This window comes from Hemitrygon akajei, chromosome 15 (assembly GCF_048418815.1).
Source record: "Hemitrygon akajei chromosome 15, sHemAka1.3, whole genome shotgun sequence".
Taxonomy (NCBI): Eukaryota; Metazoa; Chordata; class Chondrichthyes; order Myliobatiformes; family Dasyatidae; genus Hemitrygon; species Hemitrygon akajei.
Window position 1 is genome coordinate 6,093,124 of NC_133138.1, and position 24,951 is coordinate 6,118,074.

The following is a 24,951-nucleotide window of genomic DNA, read 5'->3' on the forward strand; positions in this document are numbered from 1 at the left end:
AGGTGAGGGGGAAGGTGGGTGGGGCAGGGGGATGGAGTGAAACACTGGGAGGTGATAGGTGAGACCAGGTGAGGGGGAAGGTGGGTGGGTGGGGAGAGGGATGAAGTGAGACACTGGGAGGTGATAGGTGAGACCAGGTGAGGGGGAAGGTGGGTGGGTGGGGAGGGGGATGAAGTGAGACACTGGGAGGTGACAGGTGAGACCAGGTGAGGGGGAAGGTGGGTGGGTGGGGAGGGGGATGAAGTGAGACACTGGGAGGTGATAGGTGAGACCAGGTGAGGGGGAAGGTGAGTGGGTGGGGGAGGGGAATGAAGTGAGACACTGGGAGGTGATAGGTGAGACCAGGTGAGGGGGAAGGTGGGTGGGTGGGGAGGGGGATGAAGTGAGACACTGGGAGGTGATAGGTGAGACCAGGTGAGGGGGAAGGTCGGTGGGTGGGGGAGGAGGATGAAGTGAGACACTGGGAGGTGATAGGTGAGACCAGGTGAGGGGGAAGGTGGGTGGGGGGATGAAGTGTGACACTGGGAGGTGATAGGTGAGACCAGGTGAGGGGGAAGGTGGGTGGGTGGGGGAGGGGGATGAAGTGAGATACTGGGAGGTGATAGGTGAGACCAGGTGAGGGGGAAGGTGGGTGGGTGGGTGGGGCAGGGGGATGGAGTGAAACACTGGGAGGTGATAGGTGAGACCAGGTGAGGGGGAAGGTGGGTGGGTGGGGAGAGGGATGAAGTGAGACACTGGGAGGTGATAGGTGAGACCAGGTGAGGGGGAAGGTGGGTGGGTGGGGAGGGGGATGAAGTGAGACACTGGGAGGTGACAGGTGAGACCAGGTGAGGGGGAAGGTGGGTGGGTGGGGAGGGGGATGAAGTGAGACACTGGGAGGTGACAGGTGAGACCAGGTGAGGGGGAAGGTGGGTGAGTGGAAAGGGGGATGAAGTGAGACACTGGGAGGTGATAGGTGAGACCAGGTGAGGGGGAAGGTGGGTGGGGGGATGAAGTGAGACACTGGGAGGTGATAGGTGAGACCAGGTGAGGGGGAAGGTGGGTGGGTGGGGAGAGGGATGAAGTGAGACACTGGGAGGTGATAGGTGAGACCAGGTGAGGGGGAAGGTCGGTGGGTGGGGGAGGGGGTGAAGTGAGACACTGGGAGGTGATAGGTGAGACCAGGTGAGGGGGAAGGTGGGTGGGTGGGGAGGGGGATGAAGTGAGACACTGGGAGGTGACAGGTGAGGGGGAAGGTGGGTGGGTGGGGAGGGGGATGAAGTGAGACACTGGGAGGTGATAGGTGAGACCAGGTGAGGGGGAAGGTGGGTGGGTGGGTGGGTGGGGAGGGGGATGAAGTGAGACTCTGGGAGGTGACAGGTGAGACCAGGTGAGGGGGAAGGTGGGTGGGTGGGGAGGGGGATGAAGTGAGACACTGGGAGGTGACAGGTGAGGGGGAAGGTGGGTGGGTGGGGAGGGGGATGAAGTGAGATACTGGGAGGTGATAGGTGAGACCAGGTGAGGGGGAAGGTGGGTGGGTGGGGGAGGGGGATGAAGTGAGATACTGGGAGGTGATAGGTGAGACCAGGTGAGGGGGAAGGTGGGTGGGTGGGTGGGGCAGGGGGATGGAGTGAAACACTGGGAGGTGATAGGTGAGACCAGGTGAGGGGGAAGGTGGGTGGGTGGGGAGAGGGATGAAGTGAGACACTGGGAGGTGATAGGTGAGACCAGGTGAGGGGGAAGGTGGGTGGGTGGGGAGGGGGATGAAGTGAGACACTGGGAGGTGATAGGTGAGACCAGGTGAGGGGGAAGGTGGGTGGGTGGGGAGGGGGATGAAGTGAGACACTGGGAGGTGACAGGTGAGACCAGGTGAGGGGGAAGGTGGGTGAGTGGGGAGGGGGATGAAGTGAGACACTGGGAGGTGATAGGTGAGACCAGGTGAGGGGGAAGGTGGGTGGGGGGATGAAGTGAGACACTGGGAGGTGATAGGTGAGACCAGGTGAGGGGGAAGGTGGGTGGGTGGGGAGAGGGATGAAGTGAGACACTGGGAGGTGATAGGTGAGACCAGGTGAGGGGGAAGGTGGGTGGGTGGGGAGGGGGATGAAGTGAGACACTGGGAGGTGACAGGTGAGACCAGGTGAGGGGGAAGATGGGTGGGTGGGGAGGGGGATGAAGTGAGACACTGGGAGGTGATAGGTGAGACCAGGTGAGGGGGAAGGTGGGTGGGTGGGGAGGGGGATGAAGTGAGACACTGGGAGGTGACAGGTGAGACCAGGTGAGGGGGAAGGTGGGTGAGTGGGGAGGGGGATGAAGTGAGACACTGGGAGGTGATAGGTGAGACCAGGTGAGGGGGAAGGTGGGTGGGGGGATGAAGTGAGACACTGGGAGGTGATAGGTGAGACCAGGTGAGGGGGAAGGTGGGTGGGTGGGGAGGGGGATGAAGTGAGACACTGGGAGGTGATAGGTGAGACCAGGTGAGGGGGAAGGTAGGTGGGTGGGGGAGGAGGATGAAGTGAGACACTGGGAGGTGATAGGTGAGACCAGGTGAGGGGGAAGGTGGGTGGGGGGATGAAGTGTGACACTGGGAGGTGATAGGTGAGACCAGGTGAGGGGGAAGGTGGGTGGGTGGGGGAGGAGAAGGAGCACAAGCTGGGAGGTGATAGGTGAGACCAGGTGAGGGGGAAGGTGGGTGGGTGGGGCAGGGGGATGGAGTGAGACACTGGGAGGTGATAGGTGAGACCAGGTGAGGGGGAAGGTGGGTGGGGGGATGAAGTGAGACACTGGGAGGTGATAGGTGAGACCAGGTGAGGGGGATGGTGGGTGGGTGGGGAGGGGGATGAAGTGAGACACTGGGAGGTGATAGGTGAGACCAGGTGAGGGGGAAGGTAGGTGGGGGGATGAAGTGTGACACTGGGAGGTGATAGGTGAGACCAGGTGAGGGGGAAGGTGGGTGGGTGGGGGAGGAGAAGGAGCACAAGCTGGGAGGTGATAGGTGAGACCAGGTGAGGGGGAAGGTGGGTGGGTGGGGCAGGGGGATGGAGTGAGACACTGGGAGGTGATAGGTGAGACCAGGTGAGGGGGAAGGTGGGTGGGTGGGGCAGGGGGATGGAGTGAGGCACTGGGAGGTGACACGTGAGACCAGGTGAGGGGGAAGGTGGGTGGGTGGGGAGGGGGATGAAGTGAGACACTGGGAGGTGATGGGTGGGTGGGTGGGGCAGGGGGATGGAGTGAGACACTGGGAGGTGATAGGTGAGACCAGGTGAGGGGGAAGGTGGGTGGGTGGGGAGGGGGATGAAGTGAGACACTGCGAGGTGATAGGTGAGACCAGGTGAGGGGGAAGGTGGGTGGGTGGGGCAGGGGGATGGAGTGAGACACTGGGAGGTGATAGGTGAGACCAGGTGAGGGGGAAGGTGGGTGGGTGGGGCAGGGGGATGGAGTGAGACACTGGGAGGTGATAGGTGAGACCAGGTGAGGGGGAAGGTGGGTGGGTGGGGAGGGGGATGAAGTGAGACACTGGGAGGTGATCGGTGAGACCAGGTGAGGGGGAAGGTGGGTGGGTGGGGAGGGGGATGAAGTGAGACACTGGGAGGTGATAGGTGAGACCAGGTGAGGGGGAAGGTGGGTGGGTGGATGAAGTGTGACACTGGGAGGTGATAGGTGAGACCAGGTGAGGGGGAAGGTGGGTGGGTGGGGGAGGGGGATGAAGTGAGATACTGGGAGGTGATAGGTGAGACCAGGTGAGGGGGAAGGTGGGTGGGTGGGTGGGGCAGGGGGATGGAGTGAAACACTGGGAGGTGATAGGTGAGACCAGGTGAGGGGGAAGGTGGGTGGGTGGGGAGAGGGATGAAGTGAGACACTGGGAGGTGATAGGTGAGACCAGGTGAGGGGGAAGGTGGGTGGGTGGGGAGAGGGATGAAGTGAGACACTGGGAGGTGATAGGTGAGACCAGGTGAGGGGGAAGGTGGGTGGGTGGGGAGGGGGATGAAGTGAGACACTGGGAGGTGATCGGTGAGACCAGGTGAGGGGGAAGGTGGGTGGGTGGGGAGGGGGATGAAGTGAGACACTGGGAGGTGATAGGTGAGACCAGGTGAGGGGGAAGGTGGGTGGGTGGGGAGGGGGATGAAGTGAGACACTGGGAGGTGACAGGTGAGACCAGGTGAGGGGGAAGGTGGGTGAGTGGGGAGGGGGATGAAGTGAGACACTGGGAGGTGATAGGTGAGACCAGGTGAGGGGGAAGGTGGGTGGGGGAGGGGGGTAGAAGTGAGACACTGGGAGGTGATAGGTGAGACCAGGTGAGGGGGAAGGTGGGTGTGTGGGGAGGGGGATGAAGTGAGACACTGGGAGGTGATAGGTGAGACCATTTGAGGGGGAAGGTAGGTGGGTGGGGGAGGAGGATGAAGTGAGACACTGGGAGGTGATAGGTGAGACCAGGTGAGGGGGAAGGTGGGTGGGGGGATGAAGTGTGACACTGGGAGGTGATAGGTGAGACCAGGTGAGGGGGAAGGTGGGTGGGTGGGGGAGGAGAAGGAGCACAAGCTGGGAGGTGATAGGTGAGACCAGGTGAGGGGGAAGGTGGGTGGGTGGGGCAGGGGGATGGAGTGAGACACTGGGAGGTGATAGGTGAGACCAGGTGAGGGGGAAGGTGGGTGGGTGGGGCAGGGGGATGGAGTGAGACACTGGGAGGTGATAGGTGAGACCAGGTGAGGGGGAAGGTGGGTGGGTGGGGAGGGGGATGAAGTGAGACACTGGGAGGTGATGGGTGGGTGGGTGGGGCAGGGGGATGGAGTGAGACACTGGGAGGTGATAGGTGAGACCAGGTGAGGGGGAAGGTGGGTGGGTGGGGCAGGGGGATGGAGTGAGACACTGGGAGGTGATAGGTGAGACCAGTTGAGGGGGAAGGTGGGTGGGTGGGGCAGGGGGATGGAGTGAGACACTGGGAGGTGATAGGTGAGACCAGGTGAGGGGGAAGGTGGGTGGGTGGGGAGGGGGATGAAGTGAGACACTGGGAGGTGATCGGTGAGACCAGGTGAGGGGGAAGGTGGGTGGGTGGGGAGGGGGATGAAGTGAGACACTGGGAGGTGATAGGTGAGACCATTTGAGGGGAAAGGTGGGTGGGTGGATGAAGTGTGACACTGGGAGGTGATAGGTGAGACCAGGTGAGGGGGAAGGTGGGTGGGTGGGGGAGGAGAAGGAGCACAAGCTGGGAGGTGATAGGTGAGACCAGGTGAGGGGGAAGGTGGGTGGGTGAGGGAGGGGGATAAAGTGAGACACTGGGAGGTGATAGGTGAGACCAGGTGAGGGGGGAAGGTGGGTGGGTGAGGAAGGGGGATAAAGTGAGACACTGGGAGGTGATAGGTGAGACCAGGTGAGGGGGGAAGGTGGGTGGGTGAGGGGTGATGCAGTGAGACACTGGGAGGTGATAGGTGAGACCAGGTGAGGGGGAAGGTGGGTGGGTGGGGCAGGGGGATGGAGTGAGACACTGGGAGGTGATAGGTGAGACCAGGTGAGGGGGAAGGTGGGTGGGTGGGGAGGGGGATGAAGTGAGACACTGGGAGGTGATCGGTGAGGCCAGGTGAGGGGGAAGGTGGGTGGGTGGGGAGGGGGATGAAGTGAGACACTGGGAGGTGATAGGTGAGACCAGGTGAGGGGGAAGGTGGGTGGGTGGATGAAGTGTGACACTGGGATGTGATAGGTGAGACCAGGTGAGGGGGAAGGTGGGTGGGTGGGGGAGGAGAAGGAGCACAAGCTGGGAGGTGATAGGTGAGACCAGGTGAGGGGGAAGGTGGGTGGGTGGGGAGGGGGATGAAGTGAGACACTGGGAGGTGACAGGTGAGGGGGAAGGTGGGTGGGTGGGGAGGGGGATGAAGTGAGATACTGGGAGGTGATAGGTGAGACCAGGTGAGGGGGAAGGTGGGTGGGTGGGGGAGGGGGATGAAGTGAGATACTGGGAGGTGATAGGTGAGACCAGGTGAGGGGGAAGGTGGGTGGGTGGGTGGGGCAGGGGGATGGAGTGAAACACTGGGAGGTGATAGGTGAGACCAGGTGAGGGGGAAGGTGGGTGGGTGGGGAGAGGGATGAACTGAGACACTGGGAGGTGATAGGTGAGACCAGGTGAGGGGGAAGGTGGGTGGGTGGGGAGAGGGATGAAGTGAGACACTGGGAGGTGATAGGTGAGACCAGGTGAGGGGGAAGGTGGGTGGGTGGGTGGGTGGGGAGGGGGATGAAGTGAGACACTGGGAGGTGACAGGTGAGACCAGGTGAGGGGGAAGGTGGGTGGGTGGGGAGGGGGATGAAGTGAGACACTGGGAGGTGATAGGTGAGACCAGGTGAGGGGGAAGGTGGGTGGGTGGGGAGGGGGATGAAGTGAGACACTGGGAGGTGACAGGTGAGACCAGGTGAGGGGGAAGGTGGGTGAGTGGGGAGGGGGATGAAGTGAGACACTGGGAGGTGATAGGTGAGACCAGGTGAGGGGGAAGGTGGGTGGGGGAGGGGGGATGAAGTGAGACACTGGGAGGTGATAGGTGAGACCAGGTGAGGGGGAAGGTGGGTGGGTGGGGAGAGGGATGAAGTGAGACACTGGGAGGTGATAGGTGAGACCAGGTGAGGGGGAAGGTGGGTGGGGGAGGGGGGATGAAGTGAGACACTGGGAGGTGATAGGTGAGACCAGGTGAGGGGGAAGGTGGGTGGGTGGGGAGAGGGATGAAGTGAGACACTGGGAGGTGATAGGTGAGACCAGGTGAGGGGGAAGGTCGGTGGGTGGGGGAGGGGGATGAAGTGAGACACTGGGAGGTGATAGGTGAGACCAGGTGAGGGGGAAGGTGGGTGGGTGGGGAGGGGGATGAAGTGAGACACTGGGAGGTGACAGGTGAGGGGGAAGGTGGGTGGGTGGGGAGGGGGATGAAGTGAGACACTGGGAGGTGATAGGTGAGACCAGGTGAGGGGGAAGGTGGGTGGGTGGGTGGGTGGGGAGGGGGATGAAGTGAGACTCTGGGAGGTGACAGGTGAGACCAGGTGAGGGGGAAGGTGGGTGGGTGGGGAGGGGGATGAAGTGAGACACTGGGAGGTGACAGGTGAGGGGGAAGGTGGGTGGGTGGGGAGGGGGATGAAGTGAGATACTGGGAGGTGATAGGTGAGACCAGGTGAGGGGGAAGGTGGGTAGGTGGGGGAGGGGGATGAAGTGAGATACTGGGAGGTGATAGGTGAGACCAGGTGAGGGGGAAGGTGGGTGGGTGGGTGGGGCAGGGGGATGGAGTGAAACACTGGGAGGTGATAGGTGAGACCAGGTGAGGGGGAAGGTGGGTGGGTGGGGAGAGGGATGAAGTGAGACACTGGGAGGTGATAGGTGAGACCAGGTGAGGGGGAAGGTGGGTGGGTGGGGAGGGGGATGAAGTGAGACACTGGGAGGTGACAGGTGAGACCAGGTGAGGGGGAAGGTGGGTGGGTGGGGAGGGGGATGAAGTGAGACACTGGGAGGTGACAGGTGAGACCAGGTGAGGGGGAAGGTGGGTGAGTGGGGAGGGGGATGAAGTGAGACACTGGGAGGTGATAGGTGAGACCAGGTGAGGGGGAAGGTGGGTGGGGGGATGAAGTGAGACACTGGGAGGTGATAGGTGAGACCAGGTGAGGGGGAAGGTGGGTGGGTGGGGAGAGGGATGAAGTGAGACACTGGGAGGTGATAGGTGAGACCAGGTGAGGGGGAAGGTCGGTGGGTGGGGGAGGGGGATGAAGTGAGACACTGGGAGGTGATAGGTGAGACCAGGTGAGGGGGAAGGTGGGTGGGTGGGGAGGGGGATGAAGTGAGACACTGGGAGGTGACAGGTGAGGGGGAAGGTGGGTGGGTGGGGAGGGGGATGAAGTGAGACACTGGGAGGTGATAGGTGAGACCAGGTGAGTGGGAAGGTGGGTGGGTGGGTGGGTGGGGAGGGGGATGAAGTGAGACTCTGGGAGGTGACAGGTGAGACCAGGTGAGGGGGAAGGTGGGTGGGTGGGGGAGGGGGATGAAGTGAGATACTGGGAGGTGATAGGTGAGACCAGGTGAGGGGGAAGGTGGGTGGGTGGGTGGGGCAGGGGGATGGAGTGAAACACTGGGAGGTGATAGGTGAGACCAGGTGAGGGGGAAGGTGGGTGGGTGGGGAGAGGGATGAAGTGAGACACTGGGAGGTGATAGGTGAGACCAGGTGAGGGGGAAGGTGGGTGGGTGGGGAGCGGGATGAAGTGAGACACTGGGAGGTGACAGGTGAGACCAGGTGAGGGGGAAGATGGGTGGGTGGGGAGGGGGATGAAGTGAGACACTGGGAGGTGATAGGTGAGACCAGGTGAGGGGGAAGGTGGGTGGGTGGGGAGGGGGATGAAGTGAGACACTGGGAGGTGACAGGTGAGACCAGGTGAGGGGGAAGGTGGGTGAGTGGGGAGGGGGATGAAGTGAGACACTGGGAGGTGATAGGTGAGACCAGGTGAGGGGGAAGGTGGGTGGGGGGATGAAGTGAGACACTGGGAGGTGATAGGTGAGACCAGGTGAGGGGGAAGGTGGGTGGGTGGGGAGGGGGATGAAGTGAGACACTGGGAGGTGATAGGTGAGACCAGGTGAGGGGGAAGGTAGGTGGGTGGGGGAGGAGGATGAAGTGAGACACTGGGAGGTGATAGGTGAGACCAGGTGAGGGGGAAGGTGGGTGGGGGGATGAAGTGTGACACTGGGAGGTGATAGGTGAGACCAGGTGAGGGGGAAGGTGGGTGGGTGGGGGAGGAGAAGGAGCACAAGCTGGGAGGTGATAGGTGAGACCAGGTGAGGGGGAAGGTGGGTGGGTGGGGCAGGGGGATGGAGTGAGACACTGGGAGGTGATAGGTGAGACCAGGTGAGGGGGAAGGTGGGTGGGTGGGGAGGGGGATGAAGTGAGACACTGGGAGGTGATAGGTGAGACCAGGTGAGGGGGAAGGTAGGTGGGGGGATGAAGTGTGACACTGGGAGGTGATAGGTGAGACCAGGTGAGGGGGAAGGTGGGTGGGTGGGGGAGGAGAAGGAGCACAAGCTGGGAGGTGATAGGTGAGACCAGGTGAGGGGGAAGGTGGGTGGGTGGGGCAGGGGGATGGAGTGAGACACTGGGAGGTGATAGGTGAGACCAGGTGAGGGGGAAGGTGGGTGGGTGGGGCAGGGGGATGGAGTGAGGCACTGGGAGGTGACAGGTGAGACCAGGTGAGGGGGAAGGTGGGTGGGTGGGGAGGGGGATGAAGTGAGACACTGGGAGGTGATGGGTGGGTGGGTGGGGCAGGGGGATGGAGTGAGACACTGGGAGGTGATAGGTGAGACCAGGTGAGGGGGAAGGTGGGTGGGTGGGGAGGGGGATGAAGTGAGACACTGCGAGGTGATAGGTGAGACCAGGTGAGGGGGAAGGTGGGTGGGTGGGGCAGGGGGATGGAGTGAGACACTGGGAGGTGATAGGTGAGACCAGGTGAGGGGGAAGGTGGGTGGGTGGGGCAGGGGGATGGAGTGAGACACTGGGAGGTGATAGGTGAGACCAGGTGAGGGGGAAGGTGGGTGGGTGGGGAGGGGGATGAAGTGAGACACTGGGAGGTGATCGGTGAGACCAGGTGAGGGGGAAGGTGGGTGGGTGGGGAGGGGGATGAAGTGAGACACTGGGAGGTGATAGGTGAGACCAGGTGAGGGGGAAGGTGGGTGGGTGGATGAAGTGTGACACTGGGAGGTGATAGGTGAGACCAGGTGAGGGGGAAGGTGGGTGGGTGGGGGAGGGGGATGAAGTGAGATACTGGGAGGTGATAGGTGAGACCAGGTGAGGGGGAAGGTGGGTGGGTGGGTGGGGCAGGGGGATGGAGTGAAACACTGGGAGGTGATAGGTGAGACCAGGTGAGGGGGAAGGTGGGTGGGTGGGGAGAGGGATGAAGTGAGACACTGGGAGGTGATAGGTGAGACCAGGTGAGGGGGAAGGTGGGTGGGTGGGGAGAGGGATGAAGTGAGACACTGGGAGGTGATAGGTGAGACCAGGTGAGGGGGAAGGTGGGTGGGTGGGGAGGGGGATGAAGTGAGACACTGGGAGGTGATCGGTGAGACCAGGTGAGGGGGAAGGTGGGTGGGTGGGGAGGGGGATGAAGTGAGACACTGGGAGGTGATAGGTGAGACCAGGTGAGGGGGAAGGTGGGTGGGTGGGGAGGGGGATGAAGTGAGACACTGGGAGGTGACAGGTGAGACCAGGTGAGGGGGAAGGTGGGTGAGTGGGGAGGGGGATGAAGTGAGACACTGGGAGGTGATAGGTGAGACCAGGTGAGGGGGAAGGTGGGTGGGGGAGGGGGGTAGAAGTGAGACACTGGGAGGTGATAGGTGAGACCAGGTGAGGGGGAAGGTGGGTGTGTGGGGAGGGGGATGAAGTGAGACACTGGGAGGTGATAGGTGAGACCAGGTGAGGGGGAAGGTAGGTGGGTGGGGGAGGAGGATGAAGTGAGACACTGGGAGGTGATAGGTGAGACCAGGTGAGGGGGAAGGTGGGTGGGGGGATGAAGTGTGACACTGGGAGGTGATAGGTGAGACCAGGTGAGGGGGAAGGTGGGTGGGTGGGGGAGGAGAAGGAGCACAAGCTGGGAGGTGATAGGTGAGACCAGGTGAGGGGGAAGGTGGGTGGGTGGGGCAGGGGGATGGAGTGAGACACTGGGAGGTGATAGGTGAGACCAGGTGAGGGGGAAGGTGGGTGGGTGGGGCAGGGGGATGGAGTGAGACACTGGGAGGTGATAGGTGAGACCAGGTGAGGGGGAAGGTGGGTGGGTGGGGAGGGGGATGAAGTGAGACACTGGGAGGTGATGGGTGGGTGGGTGGGGCAGGGGGATGGAGTGAGACACTGGGAGGTGATAGGTGAGACCAGGTGAGGGGGAAGGTGGGTGGGTGGGGCAGGGGGATGGAGTGAGACACTGGGAGGTGATAGGTGAGACCAGTTGAGGGGGAAGGTGGGTGGGTGGGGCAGGGGGATGGAGTGAGACACTGGGAGGTGATAGGTGAGACCAGGTGAGGGGGAAGGTGGGTGGGTGGGGAGGGGGATGAAGTGAGACACTGGGAGGTGATAGGTGAGACCAGGTGAGGGGGAAGGTGGGTGGGTGGGGAGGGGGATGAAGTGAGACACTGGGAGGTGACAGGTGAGACCAGGTGAGGGGGAAGGTGGGTGGGTGGGGGAGGAGAAGGAGCACAAGCTGGGAGGTGATAGGTGAGACCAGGTGAGGGGGAAGGTGGGTGGGTGAGGGAGGGGGATAAAGTGAGACACTGGGAGGTGATAGGTGAGACCAGGTGAGGGGGGAAGGTGGGTGGGTGAGGAAGGGGGATAAAGTGAGACACTGGGAGGTGATAGGTGAGACCAGGTGAGGGGGAAGGTGGGTGGGTGGGGAGGGGGATGAAGTGAGACACTGGGAGGTGATCGGTGAGGCCAGGTGAGGGGGAAGGTGGGTGGGTGGGGAGGGGGATGAAGTGAGACACTGGGAGGTGATAGGTGAGACCAGGTGAGGGGGAAGGTGGGTGGGTGGATGAAGTGTGACACTGGGATGTGATAGGTGAGACCAGGTGAGGGGGAAGGTGGGTGGGTGGGGGAGGAGAAGGAGCACAAGCTGGGAGGTGATAGGTGAGACCAGGTGAGGGGGAAGGTGGGTGGGTGGGGAGGGGGATGAAGTGAGACACTGGGAGGTGACAGGTGAGGGGGAAGGTGGGTGGGTGGGGAGGGGGATGAAGTGAGATACTGGGAGGTGATAGGTGAGACCAGGTGAGGGGGAAGGTGGGTGGGTGGGGGAGGGGGATGAAGTGAGATACTGGGAGGTGATAGGTGAGACCAGGTGAGGGGGAAGGTGGGTGGGTGGGTGGGGCAGGGGGATGGAGTGAAACACTGGGAGGTGATAGGTGAGACCAGGTGAGGGGGAAGGTGGGTGGGTGGGGAGAGGGATGAACTGAGACACTGGGAGGTGATAGGTGAGACCAGGTGAGGGGGAAGGTGGGTGGGTGGGGAGAGGGATGAAGTGAGACACTGGGAGGTGATAGGTGAGACCAGGTGAGGGGGAAGGTGGGTGGGTGGGTGGGTGGGGAGGGGGATGAAGTGAGACACTGGGAGGTGACAGGTGAGACCAGGTGAGGGGGAAGGTGGGTGGGTGGGGAGGGGGATGAAGTGAGACACTGGGAGGTGATAGGTGAGACCAGGTGAGGGGGAAGGTGGGTGGGTGGGGAGGGGGATGAAGTGAGACACTGGGAGGTGACAGGTGAGACCAGGTGAGGGGGAAGGTGGGTGAGTGGGGAGGGGGATGAAGTGAGACACTGGGAGGTGATAGGTGAGACCAGGTGAGGGGGAAGGTGGGTGTGGGAGGGGGGATGAAGTGAGACACTGGGAGGTGATGGGTGAGACCAGGTGAGGGGGAAGGTAGGTGGGTGGATGAAGTGTGACACTGGGAGGTGATAGGTGAGACCAGGTGAGGGGGAAGGTGGGTGGGTGGGGGAGGAGAAGGAGCACAAGCTGGGAGGTGATAGGTGAGACCAGGTGAGGGGGAAGGTGGGTGGGTGGGGAGGGGGATGAAGTGAGACACTGGGAGGTGATAGGTGAGACCAGGTGAGGGGGAAGGTGGGTGGGTGGGGAGGGGGATGAAGTGAGATACTGGGAGGTGATAGGTGAGACCAGGTGAGGGGGAAGGTGGGTGGGTGGGGAGGGGGATGAAGTGAGACACTGGGAGGTGATGGGTGGGTGGGTGGGGCAGGGGGATGGAGTGAGACACTGGGAGGTGATAGGTGAGACCAGGTGAGGGGGAAGGTGGGTGGGTGGGGAGGGGGATGAAGTGAGACACTGGGAGGTGATAGGTGAGACCAGGTGAGGGGGAAGGTGGGTGGGTGGGGCAGGGGGATGGAGTGAGACACTGGGAGGTGATAGGTGAGACCAGGTGAGGGGGAAGGTGGGTGGGTGGGGGAGGGGGATGAAGTGAGATACTGGGAGGTGATAGGTGAGACCAGGTGAGGGGGAAGGTGGGTGGGTGGGTGGGGCAGGGGGATGGAGTGAAACACTGGGAGGTGATAGGTGAGACCAGGTGAGGGGGAAGGTGGGTGGGTGGGGAGAGGGATGAACTGAGACACTGGGAGGTGATAGGTGAGACCAGGTGAGGGGGAAGGTGGGTGGGTGGGGAGAGGGATGAAGTGAGACACTGGGAGGTGATAGGTGAGACCAGGTGAGGGGGAAGGTGGGTGGGTGGGTGGGTGGGGAGGGGGATGAAGTGAGACACTGGGAGGTGATAGGTGAGACCAGGTGAGGGGGAAGGTGGGTGGGTGGGGAGGGGGATGAAGTGAGACACTGGGAGGTGACAGGTGAGACCAGGTGAGGGGGAAGGTGGGTGGGTGGGTGGGTGGGGAGGGGGATGAAGTGAGACTCTGGGAGGTGACAGGTGAGACCAGGTGAGGGGGAAGGTGGGTGGGTGGGGAGGGGGATGAAGTGAGACACTGGGAGGTGATAGGTGAGACCAGGTGAGGGGGAAGGTGAGTGGGTGGGGGAGGGGGATGAAGTGAGACACTGGGAGGTGATAGGTGAGACCAGGTGAGGGGGAAGGTGGGTGGGGGAGGGGGATGAAGTGAGACACTGGGAGGTGATAGGTGAGACCAGGTGAGGGGGAAGGTGGGTGGGGGAGGGGGGATGAAGTGAGACACTGGGAGGTGATAGGTGAGACCAGGTGAGGGGGAGAGGGATGAAGTGAGACACTGGGAGGTGATAGGTGAGACCAGGTGAGGGGGAAGGTGGGTGGGTGGGGGAGGGGGATGAAGTGAGACACTGGGAGGTGATAGGTGAGACCAGGTGAGGGGGAAGGTGAGTGGGTGGGGGAGGGGGATGAAGTGAGACACTGGGAGGTGATAGGTGAGACCAGGTGAGGGGGAAGGTAGGTGGGTGGGGGAGGGGGATGAAGTGAGACACTGGGAGGTGATAGGTGAGACCAGGTGAGGGGGAAGGTGAGTGGGTGGGGGAGGGGGATGAAGTGAGACACTGGGAGGTGATAGGTGAGACCAGGTGAGGGGGAAGGTGGGTGGATGGGGGAGGGGGGATGAAGTGAGACACTGGGAGGTGATAGGTGAGACCAGGTGAGGGGGAAGGTGGGTGGGTGGGGAGGGGGATGAAGTGAGACACTGGGAGGTGATAGGTGAGACCAGGTGAGGGGGAAGGTGGGTGGGTGGGGAGGGGGATGAAGTGAGACACTGGGAGGTGATAGGTGAGACCAGGTGAGGGGGAAGGTGGGTGGGGGAGGGGAATGAAGTGAGACACTGGGAGGTGATAGGTGAGATCAGGTGAGGGGGAAGGTGGGTGGGTGGGGGAGGAGGATGAAGTGAGACAGTGGGAGGTGATAGGTGAGACCAGGTGAGGGGGAAGGTGGGTGGGTGGATGAAGTGTGACACTGGGAGGTGATAGGTGAGACCAGGTGAGGGGGAAGGTGGGTGGGTGGGGGAGGAGAAGGAGCACAAGCTGGGAGGTGATAGGTGAGACCAGGTGAGGGGGAAGGTGGGTGGGTGGGGGAGGAGAAGGAGCACAAGCTGGGAGGTGATAGGTGAGACCAGGTGAGGGGGAAGGTGGGTGGGTGAGGGAGGGGGATAAAGTGAGACACTGGGAGGTGATAGGTGAGACCAGGTGAGGGGGGAAGGTGGGTGGGTGAGGAAGGGGGATAAAGTGAGACACTGGGAGGTGATAGGTGAGACCAGGTGAGGGGGGAAGGTGGGTGGGTGAGGGGTGATGCAGTGAGACACTGGGAGGTGATAGGTGAGACCAGGTGAGGGGGAAGGTGGGTGGGTCGGGAGGGGGGATAAAGTGAGACACTGGGAGGTGATAGGTGAGACCAGGTGAGGGGGAAGGTGGGTGGGTGGGGAGGGGGATGAAGTGAGACACTGGGAGGTGATAGGTGAGACCAGGTGAGGGGGAAGGTGGGTGGGGAGGGGGATGAAGTGAGACACTGGGAGGTGATAGGTGAGACCAGGTGAGGGGGAAGGTGGGGGAGGGGATGAAGTGAGACACTGGGAGGTGATTGGTTGAATAGGTAAAGGGCTGAAATAAAGAAATCTGGTAATTTCTATTCCCTCCCTCCTACTCTCTATTTTCATTCCCCATTCTGATATCCCTCTCACCCCTTCCCCTCTCCTCACTTGCCCATCACCTCCCTCTGGTTTCCCTCTTCCTTCCCTTGCTCCCGTGGTCCACTGTGCTCTCTGATAAGATTCCTTCTGATGAAGGGCCTTGGCTCCAAACTTACACCATTTACTCCCTCTCCATAGCTGCTGCCTGACCTGCTGAGTTGCTCCAGCATTTTGTGGGTGTTGCAGGTGAAGGTGAGTGGGGGAAGATGGGTGGGGGAGGGGGATGAAGTGAGACACTGGGAGGTGATAGGTGAGACCAGGTGAGGGGAAGATGGGTGGGGGAGGAGGATGAAGTGAGACACTGGGAGGTGATAGGTGAGACCAGGTGAGGGGGAAGATGGGTGGATGGGGAGGGGGGATAAAGTGAGACACTGGGAGGTGATAGGTGAGACCAGGTGAGGGGGAAGCGGGGTGGGTGGGTGAGGGGGATGAAGTGAGACACTGGGAGGTGATAGGTGAGACCAGCTGAGGGGGAAGGTGAGTGGTTGGGGAGGGGGATAAAGTGAGACACTGGGAGGTGATAGGTGAGACCAGGTGAGGGGGGAAGGTGGGTGAGGGAGGGGGATGAAGTGAGACACTGGGAGGTGATAGGTGAGACCAGGTGAGGGGGAAGGTGGGTGGATGACCGAGAGTGATGTGAGGAGCTGCGAGGTTAAGTGTGGATTTTTTCTCCTTGGGAAGGCAAGGCCCAACCCAACAGACACTGTCGTTATGGAGGCACAAGAGGTTCTGTAGACACTGGAAATCTGTGTAAAACCCACAAAATGCTGCAGGAACTTGGCAGGTCAGGCGGCGTCTACAGGAATTAATTAAAAGTCAACATTTCATGCCGAGACCCTTCGACTATCTGCAATCTTCTGAGTCTAAACTTCATTGTGCATTCTGTTATTGTTTTCCCTTGATCTACATCAATGCACGGTGCAATGATCCGATCTGTATGAACAGTGTGCGAGACAGGTTTCTCCACTGTACAACTGATTTAACAATTCTGCACACCTACTTTTAAATCTATGCACCAAATATCACATCTCACAAACCAGCCTCCCCTTCATAGACCCTGTCTACACTTCTGTCTCCGTAAAGCAGCCAGCGTAATCAAAGACCCCACCCACCCTGGAATTCTCTTTCCCCCCTCTCCCATCGGGCAGAAAGCCTGAAAGCACGTCCCACCAGGCCCAAGGACAGCTTCTACCCCACTGTTATCAGTGAAAGCACATCCCACCAGGCCCAAGGACAGCTTCTACCCCACTGTTATCAGTGAGAGCACGTCCCACCAGGCCCAAGGACAGCTTCTACCCCACTGTTATCAGTGAGAGCACGTCCCACCAGGCCCAAGGACAGCTTCTACCCCACTGTTATCAGTGAGAGCACGTCCCACCAGGCCCAAGGACAGCTTCTACCCCACTGTTATCAGTGAAAGCACGTCCCACCAGGCCCAAGGACAGCTTCTACCCCACTGTTATCAGTGAAAGCACGTCCCACCAGGCCCAAGGACAGCTTCTACCCCACTGTTATCAGTGAAAGCACATCCCACCAGGCCCAAGGACAGCTTCTACCCCACTGTTATCAGTGAAAGCACGTCCCACCAGGCCCAAGGACAGCTTCTACCCCACTGTTATCAGTGAAAGCACGTCCCACCAGGCCCAAGGACAGCTTCTACCCCACTGTTACCAGTGAAAGCACGTCCCACCATGCCCAAGGACAGCTTCTACCCCACTGTTATCAGTGAAAGCACGTCCCACCAGGCCCAAGGACAGCTTCTACCCCACTGTTATCAGTGAGAGCACGTCCCACCAGGCCCAAGGACAGCTTCTACCCCACTGTTATCAGTGAAAGCACGTCCCACCAGGCCCAAGGACAGCTTCTACCCCACTGTTATCAGTGAAAGCACGTCCCACCAGGCCCAAGGACAGCTTCTACCCCACTGTTATCAGTGAAAGCACTTCCCACCAGGCCCAAGGACAGCTTCTACCCCACTGTTATCAGTGAAAGCACGTCCCACCAGGCCCAAGGACAGCTTCTACTCCACTGTTATCAGTGAAAGCACGTCCCACCAGGCCCAAGGACAGCTTCTACCCCACTGTTACCAGTGAAAGCACGTCCCACCAGGCCCAAGGACAGCTTCTACCCCACTGTTATCAGTGAAAGCACGTCCCACCAGGCCCAAGGACAGCTTCTACTCCACTGTTATCAGTGAAAGCACGTCCCACCAGGCCCAAGGACAGCTTCTACCCCGTTGTTATAAGACTCTTGACCTCACAATCTACCTCGTTATGACCCTGCACCTTATAGTCTGCCCGCACAATAAAGAGGGGAATAATTTCACTCTCCCCAATCACTAAACTGTTCCCACAGCCTATGCACTCATTTTTATCTCATGTTCTCCATATTTATTGCTTAATTATTATTATTTCTCTTACTTTGAACTTCGCACTGTACTCTCCCTGCACTCTGCACTCTGTCGCCCTTTTCCCTTGTTCTACTCAGTGCACTGCGTAGTGATCTGATTTGAATTTTGGTACAATTCTGCACATCCTTTCAAACCATGCAGTGAAACGCATGCTCACCTTCACATCTTCTGCTTTCATCCTGGTCCCTTCCTTCCCAACAAAGATGTCATCGATGTCCACCAGGATATACCTGTCCAACGAGAGGGACAATCGCTTCCCTGTCAGGAAGGAGACAGCGTCGACGAAGATAAGCTTGTGGAGCCAGAAGTTCATGTTGTTGCCGAAGAGAACTCTCTGGATGCCGTCGTGAAGACCCAGGTCCTGCACCACCGTCGTGTGGAGGGCTGCGTCCACCTCCATGTGAGGGATCTTCTCCGCTGATTTGGTCTTTGCGAGCAAGACAGGCTCATAGGTTGAATGATTGGACTGGAAGACGGTCCAGTCATCTCCTGGGAGGAATCCCTTTCCCTTCTCCATCTCCTTTGCCTTGGTGATGTAGAGGAGTGGGGATCTTGGGTTGATGCTGCAGTCTTTGAGGCCTAGGTTCGAATGCAGGTAGAGTGGAAATCCTTTGAGTTGGGCGCTCAGCAAGCTGTTTTCGTTTGCCTTGAAGAAGCCAATGATACCGACACTGTACTCTATACAGTATTTGTCAAGGAGTTCTCTGTTCCAAGCGTCCAAGTTCACGTACTTTAAAATATTTTCATATACAATGAGGGTAAAACGCCCCCGGTCTCCGTCCGTCAAAGTGGGCATATCTCCTTTGCCAGGTGCGATTTCAGTGTGGTACTTAAAGCGGCTGGACTCCAGAATGGCCACGATTTCCTGCCCGAGTTGTGTGTACATGCTTTCGACGAAGACCAGCACCACGGGGTCCGTCCGGGACGACTCTGTCCGCCGGACTGCTTTGGTCGGGAGCAGCCTAGCCGGAGTGACCCTGGAGTCATCGCAGTCCGAGCCCCCCACCTCGCTCGACGGCTCCGTCTCCTGCTTTGTGCCGATGTAGAGGAAATAGCCGGAGATGAATACTGTCGCCGTGCAGAAGGCGAAGAGCAAGAGGAGGATTCCTTGCAGCGTGAGTTGGCGGAACGCTCGGCGGAATCGGCTCAGCAAACTCATGCTTTAAGCGCGACCTTCCCGCTGGATCTCCTTCTCTTCAGGAAAATAGCGAGCGACCGTCTTCACCTCGCTTGCCTTTCATGTCACCATCGCAAACCATTAATGGCCATAAAACCAAGACTGCAAAGTTTCTCAAGATTCCTCGGGGCTCTGGTGTGGTAGGGCTGTCGTCTTCCGCTCCTCGTTCCAATCGAGCACGTGCTGAGAATGGAACTGCGAGTGGGGACGGTGGAACATGGGAGAGGTACCAAGCCCGAAGCGTCAACACCATCAATCACAACTTAGTGAAGGCAAGAGCGTCCTGTAACGAGGAGAGACAGAGGGCAGTTAGTGCTCCCGTCCGGACAACACATCAGATATTCACAACACTGTTACTCGTTGCATCTGTGCTCCAAACATCTTGAGTCACAGTCACCGATCTCCTGCACGGCATCTCTCTCTCCATGTGAACATCCACGTGGACAGTGGACTGATATGTCATAAGACCATAAAGTACAGGAGCACAATTGGGCCACTTGGCCCATTGAGTCTGCTCCGCCATGCCATCATGGCTGATTCATTGCCCCTTTCAGCCCCACTCTCCTGCTTTGACACCCTGACTAATCAAAAACCAATCACCTCTGCTTTAAATATACCCAGTGACCTCCACAGCCGTCTGTCGCAATGAATTCCACAGATTCACCACCCTCTGGCCAAAGAAATTCCTCCTCATCTCTGTTGTAAATGTTTGTCCCTTTATTCTGAGACTTAAGCACTCTGGTCCTAGACTCTCCCACTATTGGAAACATCTCCATATCCACTCTGTCTGGGCCTTTCAATATTCTATTGGTTTCAATGGGACTCCCCCTCATTCTTCTAACCCCAGCGAGTACAGGTCCTCATCTGATAATCCTTTCATTCCCAGGTCCATCTCCTGAAATCTGATGTACCTGATTTGAGATTCATAGAGCAGTACAGCACAGAAACAGGCCCTTTGGCCCATCTAGTCTATGCTGAACTGATATACTTTTACCGTGACTGTAGCCCTCCATACACCCCCCATCCATGAACCCATCCAAATTTCTCTTAAATGTCACAATCGAACCCACAGCCACCATTTCCACTGGCAGCTCGTTCCACACTCACACCACCCTCTGAGTGAAGATGTTCACCCTCAGGTTCCCCATAAATTTTATTTATTCATGTATTTTATTGAGAGATACAGCATGGTATGAGGCCCCTTTGGCCCAATCAACCTGCGCTTCCCAATTACACTCATGTGACCAATTAAGCCACCAACTGGTATGTCATTGGACTGTGGGAGGAAACCGGAGCACCCGGAGGAAATCCAGGTTGCCACAGGCAGAACGTGCAAACTCCTCACAGACAGTCGTGGGAATCGAACACCAACTGCGTTACTGTGCTGCCTCAATATTTCACCCTCCACCCTTGACCTACAGCCTCTAGTTCTCATCTCACCCAACCCCAGTGGAAAAAGCCTGCTTGCATTTACCCTATCTATGCCCCTCATAATTTTGTATACCTCTATCTAATCACCCCTCAATCTCCTTCGCTCCTGGGAATAAAGTCCTAACCTATTCAACCTTTCCCTATAACTCAGGTGCTCCCTCAATCTGTGATCTTACTCTAAGTAAGATACCTTGCTATTGCATGCTCAGAGGTATAAATGCCAAATAAAAACACTATCTTTGACACAGACGCTTAACCCATGATCATAAATCGTGAATTCAGAAATCGTTCTACAATTAATATTTGGTTCAGGGGTTTCAGTAATGGTGCTGAGAGGTATCTGTGATAAATGTAATTTGCACCGTTTAATGCTTTGCAAAACTAAAAGAAAATCCGCAAAATGCTTTGCGGAACAGAATGTGAGAGTGAACGGTTACACAGAACAAAGAGCAAACAACACAGAACGCTACAGCACAGCGCAGGCTCTTCGGCAGATCCTTTAACCTACTCCAAGATCAACCTAACCTTTCCCTCCTACATAACCCTCCACTTTTCTATCATCCATCTGCCTAAGAGTCTCTCAAGTGTCCCTAACATATCTGCCTCTAGTTAGATGCATACTTTATTGATCCTTAAGGAAATTACAATGTCACAATATCATCACAATTGTGCAGATATACAAATATTAGAAGGGAAGTAAGAAAGAATTTTTAAAAAAGTAACCTCAAACTTTAACAGAAGGGGGTCATCACTTCCCCGGCTGTAGGTTGACTCATTGCAGAGCCTAACGGCCGAGGGTAAGAATGACCTCGTATGGGGCTCTTTGGAGCAGCACAGTTGACTTAGTCTGTTACTGACAGTGCTCCTCTGTTTAGCCAGGGTGGCATGCAGAGGGTGAGAAACTTTGTCCAGAATTGTCAGGATTTTTTGTAGGGTCCTCTGTTCTACCACAGCCTCCAGTGTGTCCAGCTTGACTTGAATAACAGAACCAGCCTTTCTAATCAGTTTATTGAGCCTGTTGGCATCACCCGTGTTGATGCCATTGCCCCAGCTCACCACCACAAAGATTGTGCTGCGACAACAGACTCTACTGCCACTCCCCATTCCACACATCATCAATCTCTGTGTAAAAAACCCACCTCTAATATACTTCCCTACAATTACCTTAAAATTATGCCCCCTTGTATTAGCCATTTCTGCCCTGGGAGAAGAGGTGCTGGGTGTTCACTCTATTAATGCCTCTCATCATCTTGTACACCTCTAGCAAGTCACCTCTCATCCTCCTTCGCTCCAAAGAGAAAAGCTCCAGCTCGCTCAATCTGTCCTCATAAGACTCCCTCTCTAATCCAGACAGCATCCCGGTAAATCTCTGCACCCTCTCTAATCCAGACAGCATCCTGGTGAATCTCCTCTACACGCTCTCTAATCCAGGCAGCATCCTGGTCAATCTCCTCTGCACCCTCTCTAATCCAGGCAGCATCCCGGTAAATCTCTGCACACTCTCTAATCCAGACAGCATCCCGGTAAATCTCTGCACACTCTCTAATCCAGACAGCATCCCGGTAAATCTCTGCACACTCTCTAATCCAGACAGCATCCCGGTAAATCTCTACACACTCTCTAATCCAGACAGCATCCTGGTGAATCTCTGCACACTCTCTAATCCAGACAGCATCCCGGTAAATCTCTGCACACTCTCTAATCCAGGCAGCATCCCGGTAAATCTCTGCACACTCTCTAATCCAGACAGCATCCCGGTAAATCTCTGCACACTCTCTAATCCAGACAGCATCCCGGTAAATCTCTGCACACTCTCTAATCCAGACAGCATCCCGGTAAATCTCTGCACACTCTCTAATCCAGACAGCATCCCGGTAAATCTCTACACACTCTCTAATCCAGACAGCATCCCGGTAAATCTCTGCACTCTCTCTAATCCAGACAGCATCCTGGTGAATCTCCTCTACACGCTCTCTAATCCAGGCAGCATCCTGGTGAATCTCCTCTGCACCCTCTCTAATCCAGGCAGCATCCTGGTCAATCTCCTCTGCACCCTCTCTAATCCAGGCAGCATCCTGGTCAATCTCTACACACTCTCTAATCCAGACAGCATCCTGGTGAATCTCTGCACACTCTCTAATCCAGACAGCATCCCGGTAAATCTCTGCACACTCTCTAATCCAGACAGCATCCCGGTAAATCTCTACACACTCTCTAATCCAGACAGCATCCTGGTGAATCTCTGCACACTCTCTAATCCAGACAGCATCCTGGTGAATCTCTGCACACTCTCTAATCCAGACAGCATCCCGGTAAATCTCTGCACACTCTCTAATCCAGACAGCATCCCGGTAAATCTCTGCACACTCCCTAAAGCTTCCACATCCTTCTGATAATGAAACAACCAGGACTAAACACAATGCTCCAAGTGTGGTGTAACCAGGGTTTTATAGAGCTGCAACATTACCTCACAGCTCTCGAACTCAATCCCACCAGCTGATGACGGCCAACACACCGTACAGCTTGTTAACCACTCCAGCAACTTGTGTATCAGCTTTGAGGATCAATGCACTTGGATGCTAAGATCCCTGTTAGCATCTCCCACCATACCCTCTTCTCATTATTACCATCAGGTTGGAGGTACAGGACCCTGAAGACCCGCTCTCAACAATTCAGGAACAGTTTCTACCCCTCCACCATCAGATTTCCGAAAGGCCCCTGAACTCTCAAACACTGCCTCACTATTCCTGTTTCTTTGCACTATTTACTTATTTTGTAATACATAATAATTATGTATCGTACTGTATTGCTGATGCTAAACAACAAATTTCACAATAATCGTCCATGATAATCCAGATAAGATGGTGTCTCCGTACAACGCTCCTTTAGTCGACATCTTCTGGATAGATCATGGAACCACCTTTTTCACCTCTTTTGTGTTTTTTTAATGTTTGTTTCTCGCCTTGACTGTGATTCTGGGACAGCCTGAGCCCATGTTTTACAGTTTGGAGATCGTTTGTGTGATTCGGTGCTCTGGAGTCTCCGAGAGGATTCCGGGAGGTACACGCAGTGTGAGCGAACCTCATGGTGAGGAGGCACGTGAGCCAGTGTTTGACCCCGGTTCACCGATTCTAGCTTCCATTGTTTGCCAACTAAAGTGGCAAGGGAGATTGAAGCAGTTGGTGAGCGCCAGTGGCCTGTCATTTGATCGGTTGCTCGGTAACGGAGGGGGAGAGCCTACTGCAGCGCCTCAAGTGTGTTGCCCAGGTTTTTTCTGCATTTTGGATGTGGACTTGGACTATAGCTTTTAAAAAAATACTGTGTTTTTTCATCCGATCTTCTTGGTTTTTTTGAACGGTGAGAGGGATTTGGGGGTGCATGTGCTTAATCCTTTTGCTCATTTTTTTGTGCAGGAGGAGGAACTTGGGGGTTGATATGCCTGATCCATTTTGTTTGGGTTTTATGTAAGAGGAGGGATGGGGGGGGGGGGGGGTCAATGAGCCTAATCCATTTTGTACGTTTTTTTTGTGCAGGAGAAAGGATTTGGGGATTGATATTCCTGATCAGTCTTTGTGCAGGAGAAGGGATTTGGGGGTGATACTCCTGATCAGTTTTGCTTGGTTTTTGTGCAGGAAAAAGTATTTGGGGATTGATATTCCTGATCGGTCTTTGTTCGGGAGAAGGGATTTGGGGGTGATATTCCTGATCAGTTTGGCTCGGTTTTTGTGCAGGAGAAAGGATTTGGGGATTGATATTCCTGATCGGTCTTCGTGCAGGAGAAGGGATTTGGGGGTGATATTCCTGATCAGTTTGGCTCGGTTTTTGTGCAGGAAAAAGTATTTGGGGATTGATATTCCTGATCGGTCTTCGTGCGGGAGAAGGGATTTGGGGGTGATATTCCTGATCAGTTTTGCTCGGTTTTTGTGCAGGAGAAAGGATTTGGGAGTTGATGTCCCTATTCCATTTTTCGCTCCTTTTTTTGTGGGGAGGTTTGATTTGGGGGTCGACGATCGCACTGACGTTCTTTTCTTTCTTGGTTTCATGGCTATGCAGAGAATTGAAGAATTTCAGAGTTGTATACTTTGATAAGTATAGTCCCACATAGAAGATTGGTGGGTAAAATCAAAGCTCAGGGCATCAGGGGGAAGGCATTGACATGGATAGAAAACTGGTTGGCAGATAGAAAGCAAAGGGTAGCGGTGAATGGGTGTTTCTCGGAATGGCAGGTAGTGACTAGTGGGGTGCCACAGGGCTCGGTATTGGGACCACAGCTGTTTACCATTTACGTTAACAATTTGGATGAAGGCATAGAAAATAACATCAGCAACTTTGCTGATGATACTAAGCTGGGTGGCAGTGTGACATGTGATGAGGATGTTAGGAGAATTCAGGGTGACTTGGATATGCTGGGTGAGTGGGCAGATACTTGGCAGATGGCGTTTAATGTGAGTAAGTGTGAAGTTATCCACTTTGGGAGTAAGAACAGGAAGGCAGATTATTATCTGAACGGTGTAGAGTTGGGTAAGGGAGAAATACAAAGAGATCTCAGAGTCCTTGTTCATCAGTCACTGAAGGTGAATGAGCAAGTGCAGCAGGCAGTGAAGAAGGCTAATGGAATGTTGGCCTTTATTACAAAGGGAATTGAGTACAAGAGCAAGGAAATCCTCTTGCATTTGTACAGAGCCCTGGTGAGACCACACCTGGAGTATTGTGTACAGTTTTGGTCTCCAGGGTTAAGGAAGGACATCCTGGCTGTAGAGGAAGTGCAGCGTAGATTCACGAGGTTAATTCCTGGGATGTCTGGACTGTCTTACGCAGAGAGGTTAGAGA

At 56.9% G+C, this 24,951-nt stretch overlaps 1 protein-coding gene across 2 annotated transcripts in view; it reads right to left on the reverse strand.

The window, feature by feature from the left end:
- ndst1b (N-deacetylase/N-sulfotransferase (heparan glucosaminyl) 1b) overlaps window positions 1-24,951 on the reverse strand; it is a 236,769-nt gene that overhangs the window by 71,338 nt on the left and 140,480 nt on the right. For both annotated transcript variants that reach the window (XM_073067099.1, XM_073067098.1), the window contains exon 3: window positions 17,671-18,973. In XM_073067099.1, the coding sequence (XP_072923200.1) occupies window positions 17,671-18,672 (1,002 nt within the window). In that variant the 5' untranslated portion in view covers window positions 18,673-18,973. The remainder of the gene's footprint in view (window positions 1-17,670; window positions 18,974-24,951) is intronic.